A 25671-nucleotide genomic window follows, 5' to 3' on the forward strand; every position below is an offset into this window, starting at 1 on the left:
TTTAAAAAGTTTGTCAGATTTTGATTTTTTTTTTTCTTAGAAGTCGATTTTAAGCGCCTATTTTTGTTATGTTTATTTTAGCAACTAAAGTTTTATTAAGTAAAAATAATTTGGATTTATCTAGTTATTATGTAAAAGGGACAATAAATAAACAGAGTTGCATTGTTTAGTTAAGAGTGAAAAAATAATACAGTTTGCAATCATTAGATTACAATAAGTAAAATATAGTAGAACTGATTTAAGAGGCCATGATTAATTTCTGAATTTTTTTGTTGACAATTTTATTTGGGTTCAGTTTGATTACCAAGTTCAAATGAATTGAAAGACGCCGAAATTAACCAGCCTTAATCTTAAACGGATGATACTGATGATGTCATGGCCGCCCATGATCCAGTGAACAGTGTTGGAAAGGAACATGCCGCTGATTCCCCCACAGGGCCCTCAAATAAGGGACGCTTCTTTTACCGTCGTCACTATATACTATATAGCATAGAATAAAGACAACAGCAATTCTCTTATTAAAAGAATTGCGCTCAAAGTGTTTGTGTGTATGCGTGAGTGACAAAGCGCGGGTTTAGAATTAATATTGTAATCACACCCCCATGTGGAGACCAATTTGGCTGGTGTTCCTTGGCTGCCCTCAGCCTGCACAAATTAAAAAAATTATTGGATTTAAAATGAACCCACAAGTTTGACAGTTCATTAGCTTTGCTTAATGAAGGCTACCATAAAAAAATCCAATTAAGGTAATACTTTTAAGTTTAGTTGGATATCTTTTCCAAAGATTAAAAGCATGCAACTTGGTGCCCATGTGAAGACAATCATATTCGTGGGCTTTTTATATGATTTAAAGCTTTCCGCGTGGAATTTGTCCTTCAATTGTTGCCATGTAAGCCTTTCGTAAGTTTAAACTAATACGCGAGGGTAGGCTCAAGGCTGAGTGGGATTTTGGTCCCCTTCTGTTGTTTTGCTTTGACTTTCTTTTGACTTTTTTTGTTCTCTCCTTTCAAGTTAATCCCAGTCGTTCGACCTGATCATTACCCTTACCATCAGAGAAACGACATTTTTTTTGGGTGGGGGGGCCTCTTAATACGTCATTCTCTTGTCTTCATTGTGAAAAGTACCGAATTTTAGGTAGTCTAATTAGAAGCTCAATTATACAGTTAAAAAAGTTATTCGTTTGAAGGTCTGTATCCAATACACATTTCTCATTTTAATGGAGATGTCAATCTTTTAAAAGAGTGATAATCAAACAAGAATGCAAAAGCCAAGAGCCATCTTCATTTACCTGTCCCAACGGCAACATGTAAAATAATTATAATCAGCGGGTCATGTAAACATGAAGAGATTCGTCAAACTGAGTAGCCTTAGCACTTGCAAAAGTCAAAATCCATGTTACTTTTATCTGATTGGTCATTCAAAACCCTATTAGCGATGAATTTAGTGCTTCAATTAGGTCAATGGGGTACCTGATTCACAATGGATGATTAATTAATTAACTAATCTCCATAAACCTTTTGTGACATTGATTCAGAAGATGATTCTCGATTGCGTTGTTGTTGTTGTTGTCGTCGTCCTTAGAACCCATCTCGGATTTCATTTTCAAAAAAAAAATTGGAATTGCCAAAAACGATTTCGAAATTTATTTCCTGTGATGTTAAAAATGGTATCAAGTGTCATGTCATAAAAAAGAAAAATGCCATTGCCTTCAACATAATGATGCTTATACATCAGACGAGGCCATGGAGATTAATGTTAGCTCACCTACCAACAATGTGGAGGATTAAACATAATCAGTTGTTGAACCATCTTAATTAATTATGATAATTTTCTTAACATTTTTGGGGAAACTGAGACTAATTGTTTAGTAATCTCATAGCTTAACTACCCACATTTTGCCCAGCCTGTTCTGTCTTTTACTTAAATTATAAAAACTGTGTTCTTGTAAATCCATAATTAACAGAGACATATAAATAGAAAAATATGAAATGAAGGGTTCAAGATACTCAAACAAAGGGCTGAATGTTAGAAGGGAAAACATCATTTCATAGTAATGTCAAAATAAGTTTGAAGACTAGTTCAAGGATCTTTAAGAAGCATATTCCCACAATTAATGAAAAAAAAATTATTTGTTTCCTTTGCCATAAGCTCATTATTGCTTTCCTCCAAGGGCCCTAAGAGGTTTGGAAAAGCAATTTTGCCTAATGATGGCCTAATCTATACCCATTATTATTTAATAAAACTCAACCAGCGGAGATTCAGAGGATAAATAGAGAAACTTGTTAAGTTCAGAATGTCAACATCAAGCTACCCATGTGATCTGTCAAAGTCATTCAGGAAAATTAGACAGTTAATTATCAACTCTAAAGCAAGTGGGTTTAGTTAATTACTTTAATGTCGGCGAAAAGCTTGATTAATTTAATCTAATGACAACACCATCTACGAATGGAACCTCGAGGGAACCACAGTAATCCACCCAGAGAGAAAAAAAAAATGAATAAATAAATAAAACAGTTTACAGTGATTCTTCAAAGAATATATTTGTTTGGCTAGTGGCAAAGGTAAGGTTGGCATCCTGAAATCTAAGACCTCATAATAATGCAAGGTATCTCTCTTCCTCTCTTATTTAACAATCATCATTAGCACAGTGACAAGATTTAGGTCATGATCAATGTTGTAATTTTATTGATGCCGGCATTCTTTATACTTGTTTATCTTACCATCCATAAATTAGCACAAATAATTTATTCTAGGCTGAGAAATTAGAATACAAGCGAAACAAGAACAACATAGGGGAAGTTACATGAATGTTATTTATTCAAATCGAAACAACAGAGAATGTGCCCTCACTCGAGCATGGTGATGGATTGAATGAATTGGCAAAAGAAGCTACTGTGACTTCATCACTCGTCAGAGCATTAATGATTTCTTCATCACTTTATGCGTCCCATGCTTTTAAGCAATGTTAATTAAGGCCTCAAATCAATGATTAATTTTCTGTTAAGGAATGGTTGAAATAGAGAAATTCTTTGGCCCACAGTTTATTTATGGTGAGAAGGGAGCAAAAACCACCACAGAGTTGTGACCACCAAAGCCAAATGAATTTGAGATAGCTGCATAAACAAGAAATTAAAAAACAAACCATTAGTTAAAATAAGATATATAATTATTCCAGTTCTAGAAGGCGTACAGCTAAAGTACACTTAACTGTCTGACAAGTTTGTTTGTGTAGTATAGCTAGGTCGAATTAGTAATCAACGAGTATAGTAATATATATTCAAAGATTCTAAAAATATTTTATGCGAAGCCAAGAACCGAAACACGTACCAACGTTAACGTGATGCTGTTTCTTCACATTTGGAACGGTGTCGATTGTAACCTCAGGCTCCAAGTTCTGCCAGGAAAAGTAACATATGTCCACAAAATGTATTAGAAAAAAATATTGTCGGCTCTTTAGATGAAATGGAGAAAAGTCTTAAGGGCTGAGAAACAGTACATCTTGGTTAAGGGTTGGATGCAACCAGCCAGTGGTGATTGCTTTTATGGTTGTTATAGCTTCCAATCCGCCAGCTGCCCCAAGCCCATGTCCAATCATTGACTGAAACATGAAATAAGAAACATAGGGGATTGCATTAGCTCTCATTTAAGATCGTGATATATATGATTAATGGGATATTTATGTATCTCACCTTAGTTCCATTCATCTTCATTTCAGATGTGTCCTTAAAGACCTTCTTAATTGCATTAACCTCAGCCAAATCCCCTGCTAATGTGGATGTTGCATGAGCATTCACGTAGTTAACCTGTATACAAATTGAAGTTTTACATTAATCTAGAGGTCATTCAAATGAAATTTTTTAAGATTTATCTAACCTCTTCAGGGGAAACTCCTGCATCTTCTAAACTCTTGGCTATGCAAGATGAAACTCCGAGGCCATCTGACCTTGGATCTGTCATGTGATGAGCATCACAGGTTACCGCACCTCCCAGATACTCGGCAATTATGTTAGCTCCTCTTTTCATTGCATGCTCCAAGCTCTCCATAACCTGTTCAGTTTCACAAAGAGCAAAGTTAGTACAAACAAAAAATGTCAAGAAAAAATAAGGACGACCAATCAAAGTATGTATATATCCTGCAGAAAACAGACAGGATTTTTTTAATTATAATTATTATTTATAATTACTAACCAGTATGCCACAGCCCTCTCCCATGACAAAGCCATCGCGATCTTTGTCCCAAGGTCTCGAAGCTCTTTTGGGGTATTCATTCCTTTGGGACAGAGCTCGACAAGCAATAAACCCACCAACCCCAGTAGGTATAATAGCAGCCTCAGTCCCACCAGCGACCATGATATCTGCTTCACCTCTTCTGATGTGATTTGCAGCAGCGTAAAAGCAATAATTAGCAGTTGCACAAGCTGTTGAAATAGAATAATTTGGTCCCATCAAACCGGTGTCTATGGCTAACAATGCTGAACCCATGTTGGTGATTGAATACGGTATGAAAAATGGAGTTATCTTCTTATATCCCTTTTGAATAAGAGCTTCAACTCCAGTGGTAAAAGACGTGAGGCCTCCCATGCCTGATCCCACTACAACTCCAATTCTTGTTCTGTCCATCTGCACACATGGATGCAAAAATTAATTTAATTCTGATTAGTGCTGAGTCTAGAAAAATGAAAGGGCCTCTGCCACTGCCACATGATGTAGGGTGTTGCGTGTTGCGAGCAGTGTATTTTTTGGAGATTCTAACTTGGGTTACAGTTGTCTGTTTTCGGCGTATAATATATTGTTTTGAAGCTTATGACGAGACAAACAAAATCCACAACTGTCTAAGCTGTTCCGCTCCGTGATCGAACTGGAAATTCCGTTTCTTTCCTGGTCATTTTTTAGCTTTAAAATTCTTTCTTATTTTTCCTAATTCTTCTGGGATTTTTATCTTTTTTAAAAAAAAAAACTCAGATTTGAATACCATTTGTTTTTCTTTCCTTATTTTGATTAGAATAGTTTAATTATCATATTAGATTTTGGATTTACCTATTTTGATAAATTCGCGTTATTTCAGCTTGTTATAAAAATAGTTCAAAATCCTAATTTTATTCATTCATACTTTTCAATAAAACTTATCATTATTCATAAATCTATTTTCTTATACTAGAAAACTCAATAAAGTTTCCGTTTCGTCACCACATTTTGCTACTAAGACAATGTGACTGACTTACATTTTCGAGGACTTGAGGGCTGAGGCTGGCTTCTTCAAGGGCTCTTCTGCCAGCAACCAAGCAGTACCTCCAGCAATCATCAAGCCGCCGATCATTCTTTCCATCGATGTAGCCTTTGGAAGAAAAATCACGAATCTGGCCCCCAAATCGAACAGAGAAGCTCGAAGCATCAAATCTGTCGATTGGGCTAATTCCGCTCTCTCCCTCTAGAAGTTTGTTATAAAATTTATCAATGTCACTGCCAAATACTGATACAAGTCCCATTCCAGTAATGACAATTCTTTTTTTGGGATCTATTTCCCTCTTGGGAGCTGAAGCCATAACCCTGATGGTTCTGCATTTTGGACCTGTGAGCGGATGTGAAACTAATTTAAAACCACATGAATAGTAGCTACTCGCAGTACTACCCCTAAAGAAATAAGTTATTGAATCATAAAACTTTAAAAAACATTGGGATCACATTCACATCCATAAAACGCACATACGTAGTCTATGTTTAATTCGTATGAGCTGAGCTATAAAGCTTCATATTCCTCATTTGGCCTTAGCAACAAATATTTCTAACCAATAACTGAAATGACCAAGAATGAAATATAAGTAATACCTGAAGAACAAATTAACCCACTTTGCTTAATAGTAGTAGTAATGCCAGCTGATGCAAATTGAAAGTTCTCCGCTGGCCTAAGCCCACTGTACTGAGCTAGAGAAGCAGCCCCATTGCTCTTTACTTGTTTGTTTCCAAAAACCACCCCGAGAGCAGAAGCCGTGCTAACAAAGCTTGCCATTTGCACAACTCTTCTAATCAATGCGAGTCTCTCTCTGTCTAACTGAAACAGGTTATGGTAATTGAATACATATAGAAGAAAAAACTAAAGTGAGAGCTTTGGGTTTGCAGTGAAAGAGGACTTAACAATGAAAGCACTTCGTTTGTTTCGTTCAAGTTTTGTTCATTTTGGTAAGGGACAGATTTTGGCGATGGGAGCAAAATAAACGCAATGCACTCCCCCTTTTTTCTTCATTTCGTTTTAACCGCTTAACTACCCCCAACAACCAAAATTTCGGTAGTTTATTGCCTCGTGTCTGCTGTTTGCCACGTGTCACTCTGTAACCGCCATTTCGTTTCTGTTTTTCGCCTTTCCAATGGCACCGCACGTCGACGTTAATGTCGCGTCCCCACGCTACCTGGGGCCAGGGCCGACCCGCACTCTTTCGCACTTAAATTTGAAAATGAAAGTCCCAAAAAACTGGTTCAATTCATAAATAAATTAGCTGCCTCCAAAATTGGTGTTTGTTTGGGAGGTTTTCAAATAATTTTCTAATTGGTCACCCAATTTCAAATCTTGAACTGCTTACAAAATTATTTAAATTTTGAAAACGTACCAGATTATACAAAGCTATTAGAAACCTGCAATTTTGGTTCGGTTTATTAGGCTTGTTATTGTAAATCAGAAATGGCAACCAATGAATTTGGATCTTGCCGACTTGGGCTGGGGTCAAATAAATACGCGTGTCGGTTTTCTGGGCCCATCTGACATTGGTCCATTTGGTTAAGACAAATGGTTTTAAACATTGGTGTTGGACTGGTCATAGGTCTTTATCACAAGAAATTTTAAAATATAATGAAGAAAATATAACTAATTAATATATTTATGATATGTATAATTAAAATTAATATACTCATCACTCGTATGATAGTTTTTTAAAATAAATACATATACGTTATAACATCATTTACTTATACACAATATCTTTTATATATTTTAGAATTTCTCTTTATCACCAATACTACTAATAGCATTGCATTTTTGCCACAAAAAATAAATTATAGGGGTTTGCAAAATTCTCCAATAGCACCTTTTTTTCCCCTCTCCAATTTTCTTTTAAAGGAATGAATTGCATTTGCTAAACCTAATTTGAAACTTCTTATTCGTTTATCTGTTTAACTGTTTTCTTTGTGTTTGTTCTTCTTCTTTCAATTTGCTTCATTTTTAGAAGATTAGAATCAATTCAAACAGAACCAAAAACAATCGGTCCGGAAAATTCTTATCCGATTTCAACTCAATTAAGGCAAAATGCCTACCTTAAAGTAGATGGTTAAGCTGTCAAGAGCATACATTGCGAGCAACTTTACATAATTAATCTCTCTAATACAATCATATAGATGGATGAGCTAAAATTCTACACTCTTATTATTACACAATATTTATAAAAGAAATAAGAAGTATGAATTTCCCCTACCTAAACCTTTGCCACAAGGCAGTTCACTTGTTGCTGAATTGCACCAGCAACCAGGCCACCCGACATCCTCATATATAGCAATACTTTCAGTTACAAACACCAGCAATAAAATCATCGCCGTTACCATCGAATAATGATAGACTATTTTCCTTTGGGCCTAATTCTGAATGAAGAATCAAGCATCAACTGTGCGAGTTTCTTGATCCCCTAATCAAATTACACGCAGCTACCAGCGATCATGTATTCTGATTTTGGGAGTGTAAGATACGTGAAGTGGATTGCAATATTGTCAAACAAATGTCGCTAAGCAGTTTAATTAATTTAGAAGATATTGGTAAGGAAAATGCTATTTGAACAGTAGGAAGATAAAAACGACAGTATAGTAATATAAACAATACTATCATTTTGTATCCTGTAGTATTACTGTAATATGAACCATACCTATATTTTTGTCTTCCTGCTATCTTGCTACTGTTCAAATAACAGTATTCTAATAGTAAATAAATACTAAAAATAGAGTGAAGGAAAGGCGACTGGCTCTGAGCTCTAGCTCTATTTGTTTTAACTTTTTGACACAATTTAGCTGTCAAAATTAAGCTATGGAATTGTTGTTGTTTAAAAATGATAATAAATCACTTTTATTTGACTAATTATAGTGGTGTCTAGTCTACCAAACATTCGTAAAACAACTAGATCTTTCATTTCACAGCAGTCCACGGGGAACCTGAAACATGTTTCTTTCTTCCATGTTTAATGGTTCATGTACGTTTCATGTCTAAGTAATTGCACTGAGAGGCAATGAAAATGTTGAATGCGTTCGTACAAGCCAAGAAGCCCCAGCAAGCAGCAGCCAGCGGAACTTTTGAAAGTAATTAAGGAATACGGAACCCAGACACAGACACACACACACACACACCCCATCTAACGGTCTGTGATACGACTCTCTCCAGTCTGCCGGTGGCATTATTGCCCATGTCCATTATAAAGCATAACGACTGTTTTGTTTTATCAATCTCTTGCTGGTAAAATCCCTTTTCTAATCATATTGCGTCTCTTTTCTATAGTGCTCTCTTTCTCTCTGAAAGGGGTACTAAGAATGAGAGGAAAATGAGTTGCCATGACTCATCGGTCACTCACTTGTTGAGTGGGTAGGTATTCCAAAGATAACATTCGAAACAATAGAAGTTAGTTTGCAGAATGGATACAGAGGAACTCGTCCGAAAGTGCAGTGCTATAACTTTGCAGGAAGAGGAGAAAGATAAGATTACGATGTTAGGCAGCATGAGAGAAACAAGATTGAAGCTTGTTGCAAATTGTTTGGTGGGTAAAGTTGTGCTAAATAAAGGAATTAACACAGAAGGATTGAGAGCTGCACTGCAACAAGTGTGGAGAACCATTAAAGAATTCAAGGTGGAGAGTGTAGGAAACAACATTTTCATTTTCAAATTCAACTCAGAAGAGGAAAAAAAAAGAGTATTCACGGGAGGGCCTTGGCACTTTGCGGGGGCGTTGATTGTTATGACAGAACCGAAGGGCATAGGAGATGTTCATGATCAACAGTTCACACATGCGTCCTTTTGGGTACAAATCCACAATGTGCCCCTTATGTGTATGCATAAAGGCACCATCCAAAAACTCGGAGAGAAGATTGGAGATGTTGAGGAGATTGAAACGGATGACGATGGGGAGTGCATCGGGCTATATGCTCGATTAAGAATTTCGGTAAACGTTACGCATCCCTTTAAAAAAATCTTGTTCATTGAAGAAGAAGATAAGAAGAAGATTCCAATGGCAGTGGTGTATGAGAGATTGCCAGATTTCTGCTTTTGTTGTGGCATCCTAGGACATCAATACAGAGAATGCCTTAAGTACCGAGGACAGCCAAAGGATAAATTGCCATATGGGAGCTGGTTGAAGGCCAAAACCGCAGCTGAGAGAGCAAAGCTTAATAGAGATAAAGGGGCATGGAGTAAAGAGCACAACAAACCAGACCTTTCACCTTCAAATTTGAAACAACAGCAACTGCAACACTTGCAACCCAACCCGGATGGTGGAAGCGGGTCAGGGGCAACCCATGCTGAACAAAACAACAATGTAGAACAAATGAGAGGCCAACATGTGGCAAAAGTAGGTGAAGGGCAATCAATGCACAATACTGATGAATTGAGGCAGCCGCTGACAAGCAGTAAGGTGCAAGCTAACATAGCTGGTATCATGGACTCAACTAGAACTCTGTGCAAAAAAGAGGGAAAGAGTGGCGGGAAGGAAACTGAGGTTGAAAATGAGAGAGGAAACCTGGTGGAATGGATTACCAAAAAGCCCCTGCAAGCTCAAAAGGAGAATGACAACGAAGAAAAGATAAATGGGCTGAGGGATGTCGCTCTGAAGCCCAAAAGAAAGAAGTGGAAGTCTAAAGCTAGAAATGCAACAAGTGGTGAAAAAAATGCAACTGAGGTAATTGTGACTAAAAGGCCTAGAACCGAGAGTGGTGATCTAAGCCCGGAAAAGAAACGATCAAAACTCACGAGCTCAAGTCAGCCTCTAACTAACAAACCTCAGTCATATTCCCCTGCAACTAAAACTACATCAACTTGGGAAAATCCAGAAGTTGTGGTAAGTGAAGATGCAGCAGATATGCAAGAAGATGTATCGGCGGTGGCTGGGGAGCAGCCCCGCCGGGAGCCATGAAAATTTTAAGTTGGAACGTCCGGGGGCTGGGGAATACCCAGGCGCGCCTAGAAGTAAAGAATATTCTCCAAACGCACAAACCTCAGATTTTGTTTTTTTGTGAAACTAAGTTGCGGGCTGCGCAAACTAGAGAGGAGTGTAGAAGGCTAAGTATTGAGAATTGTTTTGCTGTAAATAGGATGGGCTTAAAAGGAGGGCTAGCGTTATGTTGGAATGCCGAGGTCCTTGTAACTATCACTTCATATAGTAATCACCACATAGATGCTGTAGTTCAGCTGGAGAATGGAAAGCAATGGAGATGCACGGGGATATACAGACACCCAGAAATGCAGCAAAAACATCACACTTGGACGCTACTTCGAAGGCTGTCAGGTTTGTCTAATCTCCCGTGGTTATGCTTCGGCGATTTCAATGAAATTTTAAGTCCAAATGAGAAATGTGGGGGGAAGGATCGAAATTTGAGTATGATGGCTAGTTTCAAAGAGGCTGCTCAAGCCTGTAATTTGGTGGATTTAGGTTGCATAGGCTACCCTTTTACTTGGTCTAACCGGAGATTTGGCCCCCATCTTGTTGAGGAGAGACTGGACAGGTTCCTATGTAGTCGAGATTGGGTTAATAGCTTTTATGATTATGCAGCAACGAATCTCTTAACCGTGAGTTCTGACCACTGCCCAGTGTTGATGGAAGTTCGAGAAAGAGGTAAAAGTGTCCGCTATGAGAGGAAGGCACCTCGGAGGATTCATTACGAGGATATGTGGAGTGCCTATGATATGTGCAAGAGCATTGTTCAAGAGGAATGGAGCAGTCAAGGGAATTGGAAATTCGGGAGTCCAGTGCTTCAATTTCAAAAATCCGCCAAAAGTTCTATGGCTAAGCTTAAATGGTGGAGCAGGCAAGAGTTCGGGGAAAGAGAAAAAGAGCTAAAGCAGACGATGGAGCAGCTACAAAGGTTGAAACAGAATTATGATCATTACGTCAGCGGAGATGAAATTAAAAAGTTGGAGAGGCGAATCAATAATTTGTTGATTGATAAAGAAATGTATTGGAAGCAAAGATCAAGGGCTGACTGGTTAAAAGAGGGAGACAAAAACACAAAGTTCTTCCATTTAAAGGCTTCAGCAAGGAGGCGAAAGAACAAAATTTGGGGGATCGATGATAAACAAGGGCGCTGGACAGAAGAGGAAGCTGAAGTGGAAGCTGAATTTTGTGAGTACTTTCAAGAGATTTTCACTTCTTCAAGGCCAAACCAAGCTCAAATAGATGCTGCCTTAGATGGATTGTTGCCAAAGATAGATGAAACCATGAAGAATCATCTGAATCAGCCGTTTACAGCTGAGGAGATTTCGGAGGCTCTGAACCAAATGTGCCCCACAAAGGCACCTGGCCCGGATGGACTTCCTGCTGTCTTTTTTCAGAAGCATTGGCAAGCAGTGGAGTGTGGAGTTATTTCAACTTGTTTACACATTCTGAATGAACGAGGTGACTTAACTTCGTTAAACCACACTTATATTGCTTTAATTCCAAAAGTTCATAAGCCTAGAAAAGTCACTGATTTTAGACCCATTAGCCTTTGCAATGTAATTTATAGAATTATCGCTAAGGTTATAGCAAATAGAATGAAACCTATTCTTGAACAAATCATTTCGCCGTTTCAGAGTGCTTTCATCCCCAATAGACTCATCACCGACAATATTATTATTGGGTATGAGTGTCTCCATAAAATTAGGCACAGTAAAGGGAAAAGAAATGGGTTAGTGGCTTTAAAGCTAGATATTAGCAAAGCTTATGATAGGGTGGAGTGGGAGTTTTTGAAACAAACAATGACGAAGCTGGGGTTTCCAAATAATTGGGTAGATTTAATAATGAATTGTATCACTACATCATCTTTCTCTGTGCTTGTAAATGGGAGTCCCAAGGGCATGATTCACCCGCAAAGAGGCCTTAGACAAGGCTGCCATCTGTCCCCATATTTGTTCATATTATGTGCAGAATCTTTTTCCAACTTATTGCTGCAAGCGGAGCAGAATCATCAAATCCAGGGGCTGAAATTTGGAAAGGAGATTACTATTTCGCATTTACTATTCGCTGATGACAGTTTGGTGTTCACAAAAGCTTCAGTGGATGGTTGCAAGGCCCTCAAAGCGATCTTCGAATGCTATGCTGCAGCCTCAGGTCAACTCTTCAATTTTGACAAGTCGTCTATGGTTTTCAGTGGCAAAATCCCAGCAGACAGAGTTAATGCAATCAAGGGGATATTTCAACTTAAGGTGGTGTCTAGTCACGAAAAATACCTAGGCTTGCCCTCTATGGTTGGAAGAAACAAGAAAAACTTCTTTAATGAAGTGAAACTCAAAGTGGTGAGCAAGATTTCAAACTGGCAGCATAAATTTTTTTCGAGTGGTGGTAAAGAAGTCCTTATTAAAGCAGTGGCTCAAGCGGTTCCAGCCTATGCGATGAGTGTTTTTAAGCTTCCTATAGGGCTGTGCGATGACATTCAGATGGCAATGGCGAAGTTTTGGTGGAGATCAAAAGAGGACAAGCGTGGAATCCATTGGGCAAGGTGGGAAAAGATGAGTCAAGCAAAGAGTAGAGGAGGCCTCGGATTTAGAGAGATGTCTAGTTTTAATCAGGCTTTAGTGGCAAAACAAGGATGGAGACTTTTGCAATACCCGCATTTATTGGTTACCAAAGTGTTGAAGGCTAGGTATTTTCAAAAGTCAGACTTCTTGAGAGCTCAAACTGGTCATAATCCGTCCTACATATGGAGAAGCATATTGTGGGGAAGACATGTGCTGCAAAAAGGAATTCGGTGGAGGATTGGCAATGGTGAACAGATTCTAATTTGTAGGGATAATTGGATTCCAAGGCCTGAAACTTTTAGGCCCCTATCAATTCAAAATCTGCCAGCAGAAGCTACAGTCTCAGAGTTTATTAATGCTGAAAATCAATGGGATCACAGAAAGGTGCAGCAGTGGTTCTGGGAAGAAGATGCCAATGAGATTTTGAGAATTCAGCTGCCGAGAAAACCGAGAATGGATGAGATAATCTGGCACTTTGATAAAAAAGGAGTTTATGCTGTGAAAAGCGGGTATCAGCTAGCTTTAAAAATGAAGTACCCTGATAAGCCTAGTTGTTCTTACAAGGGCCTTAATCACTGGAACCGTTTATGGACCCTCCAACTTCCAGAAAAAATCAAAATATTTATGTGGAGAGCTGGTCAAAACCTATTGCCCACTGCTGAGAACCTATGGAAAAAGAAGATATTGGCAGAGCCTCACTGTCAAGTCTGCAAACAAGGAGTGGAAAGCGTATCACATGCATTGGTGCACTGTAAAGCTGCAAGGAAGGTATGGATTCATGCTCCCTTTGAAATGCATTTCCCTGATGCTTCTAATCAAGATATGTGGAATGTTATGCTTGAGATAACCAAGAAGATGAGCAAGTCAGACATAGAAATATTTGCTGCATACTGCTGGGCCATATGGTATAGCAGGAACAACAGGATTTTTGAAGGCAAAAAGATGGACTGCTGGCGAGTGGTGGCTAAAGCTGAGGCTGTAGTTGAGGCTTATAAACTGGTGAGTCAGCAAGGGCACGGATCAGGGGGAATGCACAATCCAATGAAGAGCCAGAAGTGGTGCCCTCCTCCTGCAAATGTTTTCAAGGCTAATGTGGATGCCGCTATTAATCATGAAAAAGGAATAGCAGGGTTAGGAGCTGTAATCTGAGATTCAAACAGCAGAATCATTGTGGCTGCTGTCAAGACCACAAAATTTTCTGGAGATGTTAAGGTTGCAGAAGCAGAAGCTGTTGAATGGGGATTAGTTGTGGCAAAAAATGCAGCTCTTAGCTCTTTAATGGTGGAGACAGATTGTCAAGATGTAGCAAAGTTGATTAACAACCAAGAGGGAAGCAAGACAGAGATTGTTTGGGTGATTTCTGAAATTCAAGATCAAAGGAAGGATTTCCAGCACATCAGTTTCCATTACACACCCAGATCATGTAATGCTCATGCCCACTCCTTGGCTAAGCTTTGCTTTAAGGAGTCTTTCAAATGTTGTATGGACAGCGCCGTTACCAATTGATGTGGAATCTGTTTTCTCTTGTTTGCTTTAATGAAAGTTTAATTATCTTCTCAAAAAAAAAAAAAAAATCTCTTGCTGGTTATGAATTTATAATTGGTTTAAAATCTGAGTAAGGAAAGATATAGCAGTCCGTTGATCATCAGATGGTTAGTGGAGAGTGGTTTCAAAGATCTTGTGGTGAGCCACAAGTCTGTTTATCATATCATCTTTAATTGGCCCAAATATACAAAGCCCAAACTCCCTTTTTTGTTTGATTTGGGTCCACAATGCCGGCCAATTCTTTTCAATGCGCCACGTTCATCTCTGCTACAGTGACTTGCCTGTTGAATTGGTTGCATCCATTGCAGCTTTTGCTAAAAAGGAAAGGAAAATTTTATCGGATAAAGAATCCTTTATTGTATATAAAAATTTTATCAGATTAATAATTATAGCTCCGGATTCGCCCACAATAATGATTTGGTCATTGAGCATAATTATAACGTCAAAATCCACGTTTGATGCTGTAGATGTAATTGATATACATGTAACGTCCCAAATTCACATGCCAAGCCAAGTCACAGACCCACAGCACAGCAGTGGAAGATTTAATAATACGGGAAAATTTGGCACTTTCTCAAGATCCTTAACACTTAAGCCAAAAGCACAAAAAAGGAGCAGCCCTCGTGTGTGAACTCAAACTCTCCAAGTCATCGATGCTCCTAGAAGACCTTCTAGAAAAGGGACAAAATATCAAAATCGAAAGAAACGTTTATAGATATAGCCCCAGGCTGAGATAAATTCACAACAATAGCCCTTTCATTATTCTTTATTTTCAATAATTAGAAAATGACCATTTCAACCGACCGACTTTAATGAACATGCAATCAGACAACAAAATTATATAATTTATCTAAATGCTTTTATGAATTGTATGTTGGCCTCTCTTGAATCAGTTGCTTAATGTATTATTATTTTTTGAACTTGGGCTATTTTTGTAAAATTGTCCAGATCGAAGCTACTCCCCCACGAACTCAACTATCCACTTTCTGTGTATTTGTCTCTCTCTCTTCTCTCTCCTCTTCCCCTTCCCCTTCCACCACGTCACCTCCTCAAACCGCGTTTCTGCCGTCACCTCTCTCGCATTCGCTCAACTACAAAATTCAATTGATGAGATATTTTTAAAAAGGGAAAAAAATCAAAATAAATGTAATTCTTTATCGATCTTCTGGTGACTTTCTACTTTGACAAATCCACACGCAATCGTAATACTAACAACCGCTCTCTCTCTCTCCCTCTCTCTCTCTCTCTCTCTCTCAACTCACTTTCTCAGAAATTTCTTGTTTGCTTAATCTAATCAACCCCTTATTTAACACGCGCGCGCCCCCTCTCTCTTCCTCCCTCTTATATCTCTCGTACAACATCAAACTTTAAGATTTGATTTTCCCCTGTTTTTGCTCTCTTTAAATAACCCTTTTTATATATTTGTAGAGATTAGGGATATACAAAGAAAAAAATACCACATTCGTCCCGGATCATACATAAATTTTCTGTTTTCTCGTGAATTAGTGTCTGAGATGGAGAACAATCAGCAGTCGTTTTGGCAATTCAGTGATCAACTGAGGGTGCAAGCATCAAACTTGGCTAATCTGTCACTCAACGACTCGATCTGGAGCAACAATTATGGGTCGAAGAGGCCGGATGAAAGGAAGAATTTCGACATCAGAGTCGGCGGTCAAGTGAATGTGAATCCATTCACTAAAGGGTCTGATTTGAACGCCTTCGATGGTGGTTACAAGAGTATCAGCAGCAACTACAACGATATTGGCCTAGGCCCTATCGGCCAGATTGTGGCCCCTGCCTCGGCCTCTCAAAAGAATGTTGGGATCAACGGTGGATTCAACAAAGGGATTTATTCAAAGTCAGGTCATTTTGGTCTTAGCACCATCAACAACAACAACATCAACAGTTATATGAATGTTAATTTGAAGGGGAATAGGAATAAGGAAGAGCATGATCATCATGGACTTGGAAGCAAGAGTGGCAAGAAGAACAGCAACAAGAAGAACAATAACAAAGATGGTGACAATAATTCCGATAATAAGGACACTAAGACTGCTGCTGATAAGAGGTTCAAGACTCTCCCACCTTCGGAGGCTTTGCCTAGAAACGAAACCATTGGTGGCTATATTTTTGTCTGCAACAATGATACCATGGCTGAGAATCTCAAAAGACAGCTCTTTGGTATGTATATGTTCTCTTTTCCCTTTCCTTTTCTTCTTTTTTTTTTCAAAAAATGTTTTTGTGTAGGAGCAACTTATTTTCTTCCTAGATCAGATTATTATTTATTTTTATTTTTTTGAGATGATCTAGTTGGGGTTGATATTTTTATTTTTTTAACTTTTGATTTTAATTGTTGCGTTTATTTTTCAGGATTGCCTCCACGTTACAGGGATTCAGTGAGAGCTATAACCCCTGGCTTGCCCCTTTTCCTTTATAACTATTCCACCCACCAGCTGCATGGAATTTTTGAGGTTTGTAATTTCACCGTCAGTTTTTGTGTCTCGTAAAGTTGTGTTTATTTAATTGACATCCTGACGATCTTTCTGTGTAGGCTGCTAGCTTTGGAGGTACAAATATTGATCCTACAGCCTGGGAAGACAAGAAATGCCCTGGCGAATCACGATTCCCAGCTCAGGTAATTTTCATCTCTGTTTTATATTTGTAGTCTTTGAACCTTTTTTTTATCGTCGTGGATTGTGAGATTAATGATTTGAGTATTGATGAAAACTTCCTCTGTATTTCACCTCAGGTCCGGGTTGTTACACGGAAAATCTGTGAACCGCTTGAAGAGGATTCCTTCAGGCCAATTCTCCATCACTATGATGGCCCCAAGTTCCGCCTTGAACTAAATGTGCCTGAGGTAATTTGATATTAGTGTTAGTTTAGTCTAAACATTTTGTTCACTGTGACTTCATATTTGATTCTAATTTGTCTTCTGGTTTGATTTTTAACAGGCAATTTCTCTCTTGGACATATTTGAAGAACAAGACTCTTGAGCAATTGCTGCAATACGACCATACGAAACAAAAGCTTACCGATACAAGTACCAGTTAGTGAAGTTACACAGCATAAAAGTGGTTTGATGAAACAATTAGGGAAAGAATTTATGAGTTTGTGGCCTTCATTATATTGATAGTTTAGAGAGAGTATGTGAGGGGAAGTATGAGAGCTGAATATGCACAGCGTCCTTGATGTAAACATTTTGTGAGGAGGCTGTTGCTGGGTGTTTGTCCTTTTTGTTCTTTTGTTTAGCTTATACATAAATAAGAGCAAATTATAAAGACTTTATCTAAAGTTCTGGTATAATACCGGTTTTTATTTGCATATGATGAATGCAATGCAAAATAAGCTTCTTCTTCTGTTCTATGGTTTTCTGGATGTTTCTCTGTACCCTAGCAAGGACATGCTCTTCATTCGAAGGCCCATTCGTTTGTAATTCATAATCCCATTTTATGTGATTTTGTTGAACCCAATTTGTTTATCACGTGATGTGAGCCAAACAGTTTAGAACAAAGATCCCGTCTATATAGCAGGATAGTGGTTGATAGGGTTCATTTGCATTTGCCTTCATATTAGATAAACTACTAAATTTAGAGATGGCAAATATCCAGTTGGATATGGATATTGTCCATCCATGATTAAATGGATTTGCCAATATTTATATCTAATGCAAATATTCCGTTGGATATAGATATTGTCCATTCGTGTGTAAATTCATAATTGAATAGATTTGTTCATTCATGTCCAATTTTAAATATGGGATATAGATATAAATTTTATCTATATAAATATAGATATTCATGGATGTCCATGGACATAAAATTTGTATTTCTAACTTTTAAAAATAATATAACATATTAATAAAGTAAAAGTTAATTAATGATGTATTACATTAAAAAAATTCTTTTTTTTATTTTCTATTTCCTAAAATCATTAATTTTAAAAGCTAATTAAAATTGTTTTAGAAATTTTGAAAAAAAATTGCTGCACAGTTCTGTCGCTGACACTGCCGTCTCTTCCGGCGCCATCGCCATAAAATCACTTGTAGTTGACACATCCCACACGACCAAATCGAAAATTCAACGATCTATCTATCTAAAGGTGTTTTTTTATTTTGAAAATAACAAATGATGGAGGCGCACGCGCATCACAAAGAGACACGACCACCACATGGCCGTTGCACGTTTGCGGCGTGTGCACCTTCGTTCTTTGTGATTGGTGTTGATCGCTTCTATATTTGTATAGATCGTGTAGTTTCCAATATATTTATGTCAGCGGTGTTAACATTGGATGAAGTTTCGCTGCCGACAACGGAATAGATGTGGTTCCGGCGGTGGAATAGTGTCAATGGTGAATTTTTCTAAATTTTCAAAACTCAAAATATTTTTTTATAATTTTGATGTGTGGGTATATTTGACAATAAATATTTTAGTTGAGGACAATTTTGCATTTATTTATTTTTAGTATTTTTACAATTGTTTATTTATTACATTTTTCATTTTGAATTTTATAAAGTTAAAACTTTCTAAACTTGTGTTGGGTTAAATGGATATCCATTAGGTAGAAATAATTATCCATATCCATATAAATATAATTTTAAAATATCTATTTCAAGATCCAAAAAATTTTGAATGGATATTATCCAATCCAATTAGATAAATATTATGAATATCCATTATAGAGTTGTCATTCCTACTAGTACTAATCACCTAATATCTGCATTAGAAGTCTGTGTGCTTTAATGGTCTGTGTGCTTTAATGAAGGAAAGGGCAGGAAAATAAATCTAAGATAAACTCAAGACAAAACCGTCACAGGGGATTGGAAATTCTCAAACCCACAATGAGTCATATTCTGTTCAGTGCAATCCGATAGAAGCAAAAAGTTTTGGGTGGTTGAGAATATCATGTAAAGCTACATCACCAACTAAAGGTAGGAAGTATACTAAATTAGTATTTAAGAGTGGTTAGGATTTCAGCCACTGAACATTTGAACTTGAAATCCAAGACAACGAGTGGGTGTTGTGCCATCTTTCTCAAAAAGTCTTTTACCTACCGCATACATATCTTTCAGAAAGCTAACTCTTTAGTTATGGGGACTGCTTCAAAGTCTACCGTAGCATAGCGTAGTGATGATAAATTATAAATAATGTATTGCACCAATTTCATTCTCTATTGCCCACTTTATTAGTATCATTGACTTGCTCAAGTCATGCGTACAAAGCAAAGAGATTAATGGTTCTGAGACGCGATTGATTTGAATTGTTCAAGGTGGAATTAGTTGATAGGGATCCTAACCAGTCTTGCTGCATTAATTGGTTTACCACTTCAAATAAGTCGAGGGTTCCAAATTAATTGCTCATTCATTGTGAGCAATGGATAAATTACAATTGATCGGTTCAAAAATTTTTAAACCGAACTTGAAACATTGAACTAATATCTGAACTCAAAATGCCAGCCCCTCCGAGTATTGACATTCTTCTTTCTTTCTTTTGGTGGGAGTTAAAGAAAAGGCAAAAGCAATCACGTGATAACATATTGATTTCTTAATGAAAGAATGACATTGAGTATCAGTGCCTTGCCAAATATCTCAGATATCACATGGCCATCACTCATCGTCTTTGTTCTCTTCATTTTATTTCATAATATACCAAACTAAATGGAATGGAATGTTGAATATCAAATTTGTCTTGAAGCTAGGCCAAACGATAAGACGCTGCACATGCTCCTACAAATTAGGACAACATTACTGATGTATGTATAGGACAAACTATTACTCATTCATAAACCCAAGCGTATCTGTTTATTTTCTCCACTTTCTGTGCAGTTAGAGTGTGGTGTCATATTAAATTTAAAAATAATACACTTAGTTAAATGTAAAATTTTAATAATGAAATTTAATAGTCAAGCATTAAAATTATCTGTTTTCATCAAATTTTTACTACGGTCCGATTTGAACTAATTTGGTAGTTCTTATAGGATTTATCTCAAATCTAATTCAAAAATGTATATTTATATCTGAGGGGAGTTTGTGCTAAGTTTGAACTTAGGTGTGTTTTTCTGATGTTTGGGATAATTGGTTTAGTTAAGGTATACTTAGTGATGAGCTAAAGTGACATATAGGAATTAATCTAGAGAGTAACTCAGGTGTCTCACATAATGCTTAAGGTAGTTGGGAAACTTAGGTACACTCATATGTGAAACACCAATTGGACATTAAATTGGAAATATAATTAAACAAACATAAATATAGAAAACACACTATGTTTATGTGGTTCGGCTTTTGGCCTACGTTCATGGAAGCAAATCATCAATCCACTATATAAACGAGAGATTACATAAGATTTTACATTTATACGAGATGAATAAAATAAGCTAGATACCTATATAGAGATGTTTGGTGTTTAAGTAGATTTTAGGTGCAAGAGAAAGTGGCAAAACCTAACTAAAATAATGAATTTATTTTCCGCATGTAGGGTACCTCACTTAATCGAAGTGTGTGGGTTGTTTTAGGCTTTTACGGAGATAAAGAGGAGTAGGAAGAGGATGGTTAAGGTGACAAGTTAAGGTATGAAGTGACAAATCTTAAAAAGGTGCCTTAGGCTTGCAAAATAACGAAGAAGAGATCAGAGGTGGAGCTGTGGTGGCCGGCAACCACACTCCAATGCTGAATCAGAGTTGGGTTATCTAGGGTTTGAGAGCTTGCAAGCTCTCTATAATAAATGGCCGGAGATTGATGGAGACCTTAGTCTTAGTGAAATATGTGTGTCCTTTGTTGTATATATGAGAAAAGTAGAACCTTAGTGTCTTTATATATAGAGTACCTTAGTTATACATAGAGTACCTTGGTTGCCCTGCTATACAGCACATTTATAATGGTAATTTTGATGTCCTTTTCAAGATTTTATTGTCTCTTCAACTTTATCATTATTTTTGGACTGTTAAGAGCATACTTGAGGAGCAAGAAAGACGTTATTTGACATGATTTGTTTTCTTGCACACGTGGTGTACGCTTTAAAGTAGTCCATGATACCTCTGGAAAGGCTACCTTGGTAGCTTCTGAACATGATAGCTGAGGACCACTGTCCTTGGTGTGCTGTCTTTTGCTTTTTCTAGGTGTGAAAACCAGCTGTCCCCTATTTTCCAGCAAGGTATTCCTTATTTGATCTTGCCAAACCAAATATTCTATTTGGGCGATGGAGATATTTCTCATGATTGGTATTTTGGAGACTTTTCTTTACCACTTTACATATGGTACGACATACCTCGCATAGTAACTCGATTATCAGGTGTATTCAGTGTAGGTCGGGTACCTTTTAGTGATTATGTTTAATCACATAATTTTTCATTAACACGTGAAACTTCATTATTAATCTTCAATTTCTTCCCTAAACATTATCCAAACAAAAAACTTGCAATTTCTTTCCCCTTGGAATTCTATACTCGACGATGGAAATTAAATTCTTCATCCTCTCTCCATTCCTCTCCTCTGCTCCCCTCTCGATACTTTCAAGCCGAATCATACGATGAATGAGCTTCCTTTCCAGCGAAATTTCAGCGATGAATTCAAGAGAAAATGTGAAAAGATTCACGTAAAATATACGTCAATTATTTTAAAATGTAAAATGAAATCAGCCAAGGGTCCATAGCTCAGTGGTAGAGCAATTGACTGCAGATCAATAGGTCACCGGTTCGAACCCGGTTGGGCCCTTGTTTAAGTTTATAATTCTGTTTTGTTCAGGCTATGGTAAAATCAAGAATTCAAAATTGTATTGCTAATATGTATTGTTAAGGTTGAATATTTATATTGATCGTATACTGATTTACACATATAAAATAATATATGTATACATACACATTTAATTCTTTTATTTTGTTGGTGATTTAAAAAGTATTTATCATTTAATTAAAAATAAAATCATATCCATGAACTTACATACGGATTACCAATAATTTTAAAAAGTATCGCTTAACTATTAAATAATTAGTTATTCATTTACTAAATTAAACCAATGATGGAGATTGAATCATTCAAATGGGATGGGAGGGATCACAACAACTCCAAGATTAATGTGTGAATTAAAAACGTCATCGTATGAAGTGATGCACTTAGAAATCAACACACTGTAATAAAACAACAACCGGGCATCAGCAACAATAATTAAGAAGAACAAGCAGGACAATGGACCAAGCCGTTCTCATTACAGACACCACACCTCTGCTTATCCCCAGTCGCCAAAACCACCTTACAGCTTCCCCCGCAATCAAAACAAGGCACAAACCTCGCACCCCCACAACCTTCACACGCTTGCCTACCTATCCCCATCTCCACGCGTGCCGACCGCAGCATCCTCCCGAGTTTACCAGACTCGTTCAACTCTGTCAACTCATCAACTCCACCCACATACCTACCCTTGATAAAAACCCTAGGCACAGTCACAGTCTCACCGCCAAACAAATCCTTCAGCTCGTTCAAGAACTGCCCATGCAATGACACGTCACGCTCGTCAGTCACCACGCGGTTCACTTCGAATATGCTCCTCACACGGTTGCAGTCCTCGTACGTGCGCCGCACTCCCCTCAACGACGTCGTGTAAATCACGACCCCATCCGAACCACCCGGCGGACACTTTTCGGGAAAATCACTCAACGGGTCTCGTATGAGCTTCTCGTATTTCGCTTGCTTGCCTTCTTTTTCCCTCTCCATTCTGTCCCGCACAATGAATATATTCTCCTTCACAGGCTTAAACCCTTCTCCTTCTGTATGATGATCAGCTCGGGACCCGGCCTTGTTGTTCGTCTTCAACTCTGTCCCCATGGACTCAGTTTCTCTCAATTCTTTTGATGGCTTTGCATTTGCAGGTAAATTAGGTGATGATCGCAGCAGCTTCTTGTCTAGCTCTTCAAGCGTGTGGAAAGACGCGCTCTTACGTGGCGTTATGTTTTGCTTCTGCGTTGTTGGCGACGCGGCAGAGACACTGTTACTACTAATTCTCGGCTTCAAGTCTTGGAGGACTTTGCTAACTTCGTCCCATGAGTGAGAGTGAGGGGCATCAGTCTCGAACTTGTTAAGCTTCTCGAGTATCGGGGCCGGCACGTGCGCGGGCTTTTCTTGTTGTTCTTGAGATGTGTTATTGTTGTCTGACGTCCGCCATGGCTCTTGTACTGCGTTGATATCGAAGACGGCGAAGCTCGCCGGAGCCGGACGGTAAATGTCAACGGTGGCCTCAATTCTTTTTGAGGACGCGCAGCCCATTTTGTGCAATCGCAGTAGCAGTAGCTGTTTGATAGATAATATTGAATTCTCAGCCCATGCGATGCGTAGTTGAACTTGCGGTTTTTAAGAAGGCTTTGTATCTGCAATGCCAATGCACCACGACCACGTGGTGGCCAGGGCCCACGGGGCCAGCGTTTTATCTAGTTGTAGAAATATGGATGTTAATATAAGCCTTAGGATGATGTGTGGTCAAGGTGGGTTTGTACAGCAGAACTTAGAATGGTGAGTGGCTGCTTCTGCCTTTCGGGGATTGTCAGGGCTTTTCATGTAATTTAATTAATTAAACATTTGGTACGGAAGACAAAATTGATTTTTGTGGAGTGCGGAGAAGGCTTTTGTGTGGACTACACGTGTACACACACTAATCGAAGAAAAACGATTTTTCCGCATAAATAATAATAATCGTCGGCGCACTCCTACTATGGCTGAGTTTGGTTTAGCACGTGCATCCCAAAGTCAGGTATTACATTTGTTGAAGCTCTTAAGCAGCTATTGGATTAGCATGGCCCGGCCCAGTTAACACCGCAATTTGCCTAGCAAAGCCATTTAGCTTGCCGGGGAAGTAGGCACTTTTTCCAAGCTGATTAGCAATCCAATAATAGTTCATCACATTCACATTGACTAATGGCTAGTTCTTCATCTCAATTACCTTCCCTTATCGGTTTTACTCAACAAATAACAACGCAAGTAGTCAGGCTTTGAGTCCCACCAAATGCTGGAAATCTGTTCCTTTCTTAGCTTCATAATTAGGTAGAGGTAGGCGGGTAGTTCCTATTATAAACTTGATTCCAAGTTGTTTCAAGAAATGTCTGATTATATTTCGGTTATAAAAAGGAAAAACCTTACAGCTATATAACATGTACAGATTTCGCTTGCTGAGTTGCTTTCACCATATTTGAAAAAAAAAATATAAAAGAAAGTACTTTTTGTCGCGGGTTTTTGATGCCTATAAGCTTGACGAGGGAATCCGGCACATTAGCCCTAGCCCTGAAATTTGAAATGGCTCTGCTTCTAATATGTCGTTTCTTGGTATTTCTAATCGACCAAGCTACCCCTTTATTCTATTCTATTGCCTTGGATCGATCATTCTCAATCTTTTTCTTAAATAATCCTTGCAACGGTCTAGTATCACATGGCGCCGATTATTATTTTTGAAAAAAATACACAATGTCATTTCTGACACACCGCAATTGTCTCTCCACCATTTTCATTTTTTATTTTTCCAAGATTCCACGGTTTAAATGCAACTAATGAAGAGCTCGAGGCATCAATGTGCAAGATTTTGCAATGGGTAATTGTTCTCTCAAAGGGATAGTTGACACTAACGACTGTCCAAATTTCATTCGGGTTTTAACGGATTCCGGGAGGATACTGGAATTCACGAGTCCCAAATTAGCTCGAGAAGTCCTGGAAAATTATCCAGGCTATGGCATTTTTCCGCGAGGCCAGGCTTCATCGCCTTTAGCTGATCATGAAAGTTTAGTCAGCGGCCTTTTTTACTATCTGCTTCCCCTGGGCAAGGATCATAAGCTTTGTGATGATGTGGTCAGACACAGAAAGCAAGAGGAGCGACACAAGAAGCTAGAGGCGGAGTGCATGGAACTAATGGACCCACCAAAGATGTCCTCTGCAGATTTTGTTGAGAATTTGGCAACTGGATCAGCTCTTGAAGTTCTGCCATCGCATGGGAATGGAGTTTGGAAAGTGAAGTTGGCGATTAACACTAAGCAGTTGGAGGAGATTCTGTCGGAACAAGTTAATACCGAGGCGCTGATTGAGAAAATGAGAATGGCTGCAAGCTCAGCAGCTAGCCTCACGCCGAGGAGAACCAAAAGCTCTTGGGTTGTGGGTTGGAAGCCAGCTCTTTCCAATGTATTCAAGGCCCCCATTATTGTTAATGAGAAAATGAGGCAAAGTTAGTTTCCAGATAATTGTAATATTAGTTGGGGGATCATTATCATTCTTACTCTTTCGTTTTGTTAGAATACTTTTGTGTCCAAGCTTCGTGTACATAGATTGGAAAAAATAAATAAAAATGATCCTTGTGGGAAAATTTGATGACTCGTTTGATTTATGATGCATAAACACTGTTAAGCAAAACACCAAAGCATTTCCATGTCTAACA

General features: G+C 38.1%; 4 protein-coding genes and 1 non-coding gene across 5 annotated transcripts; 3 read left to right on the forward strand and 2 right to left on the reverse strand.

Annotated features, from left to right (window-relative positions):
• Nucleotides 1-2662: 2662 nt before the first annotated feature.
• Nucleotides 2663-6462, reverse strand: LOC102626302 (3-oxoacyl-[acyl-carrier-protein] synthase I, chloroplastic-like). Its single transcript, XM_006476290.4, has 8 exons — nt 5827-6462; nt 5223-5569; nt 4189-4620; nt 3874-4047; nt 3690-3803; nt 3497-3598; nt 3328-3394; nt 2663-3113 (listed from the first exon to the last, which is right to left on the reverse strand). The coding sequence occupies exons 1-8, from the start codon at nt 6005-6007 to the stop codon at nt 3046-3048; spliced, it is 1485 nt and encodes a 494-aa protein (XP_006476353.2). The 5' UTR covers nt 6008-6462; the 3' UTR covers nt 2663-3045.
• A 9055-nt stretch (nt 6463-15517) lies between these two features.
• Nucleotides 15518-17566, forward strand: LOC102626599 (B2 protein). The gene is made up of 5 exons (XM_052437292.1): nt 15518-16453; nt 16643-16743; nt 16824-16902; nt 17017-17132; nt 17227-17566. Exons 1-5 carry the CDS (start codon nt 15787-15789, stop codon nt 17266-17268), a joined length of 1005 nt encoding a protein of 334 aa, XP_052293252.1. The 5' UTR covers nt 15518-15786; the 3' UTR covers nt 17269-17566.
• A 4342-nt stretch (nt 17567-21908) lies between these two features.
• Nucleotides 21909-21980, forward strand: TRNAC-GCA (transfer RNA cysteine (anticodon GCA)). Its single transcript has one exon. It is a non-coding gene; the product is annotated as a tRNA-Cys (tRNA).
• Nucleotides 21981-22317: 337 nt separating this feature from the next.
• On the reverse strand, nt 22318-23672 carry LOC102626886 (uncharacterized). The gene has a single exon (XM_006476292.4). The coding sequence runs from the start codon at nt 23523-23525 to the stop codon at nt 22431-22433; it is 1095 nt and encodes a 364-aa protein (XP_006476355.2). The 5' UTR covers nt 23526-23672; the 3' UTR covers nt 22318-22430.
• Nucleotides 23673-23729: 57 nt separating this feature from the next.
• Nucleotides 23730-25664, forward strand: LOC102627156 (uncharacterized). Its single transcript, XM_006476293.4, has one exon. The coding sequence runs from the start codon at nt 24834-24836 to the stop codon at nt 25464-25466; it is 633 nt and encodes a 210-aa protein (XP_006476356.2). The 5' UTR covers nt 23730-24833; the 3' UTR covers nt 25467-25664.
• The last annotated feature ends 7 nt before the right edge of the window (nt 25665-25671 follow it).

The sequence above is a fragment of the Citrus sinensis genome, chromosome 3, assembly GCF_022201045.2.
Source record: "Citrus sinensis cultivar Valencia sweet orange chromosome 3, DVS_A1.0, whole genome shotgun sequence".
NCBI classification, from domain to species: Eukaryota; Viridiplantae; Streptophyta; class Magnoliopsida; order Sapindales; family Rutaceae; genus Citrus; species Citrus sinensis.

What these genes read in the sequence shown, in the direction of transcription:
- LOC102626302 (XM_006476290.4), bottom strand. Translation starts at nt 6,007, where the DNA reads ATGGCAAGCTTTGTTAGCACGGCTTCTGCTCTCGGGGTGGTTTTTGGA. An exon ending in ATCCAACCCTTAACCAAGAT is followed by an intron (nt 3,395 to 3,496) that starts GTACTGTTTCTC and finishes TTTTCCTGGCAG; the next exon opens with AACTTGGAGCCTGAGGTTAC. An exon ending in ACAGCATCACGTTAACGTTG is followed by an intron (nt 3,114 to 3,327) that starts GTACGTGTTTCG and finishes TTGTTTATGCAG; the next exon opens with CTATCTCAAATTCATTTGGC.
- LOC102626599 (XM_052437292.1), top strand. Translation starts at nt 15,787, where the DNA reads ATGGAGAACAATCAGCAGTCGTTTTGGCAATTCAGTGATCAACTGAGG. An exon ending in TCTCAAAAGACAGCTCTTTG is followed by an intron (nt 16,454 to 16,642) that starts GTATGTATATGT and finishes TTTATTTTTCAG; the next exon opens with GATTGCCTCCACGTTACAGG. An exon ending in AGCTGCATGGAATTTTTGAG is followed by an intron (nt 16,744 to 16,823) that starts GTTTGTAATTTC and finishes CTTTCTGTGTAG; the next exon opens with GCTGCTAGCTTTGGAGGTAC.
- LOC102626886 (XM_006476292.4), bottom strand. Translation starts at nt 23,525, where the DNA reads ATGGGCTGCGCGTCCTCAAAAAGAATTGAGGCCACCGTTGACATTTAC.
- LOC102627156 (XM_006476293.4), top strand. Translation starts at nt 24,834, where the DNA reads ATGGGTAATTGTTCTCTCAAAGGGATAGTTGACACTAACGACTGTCCA.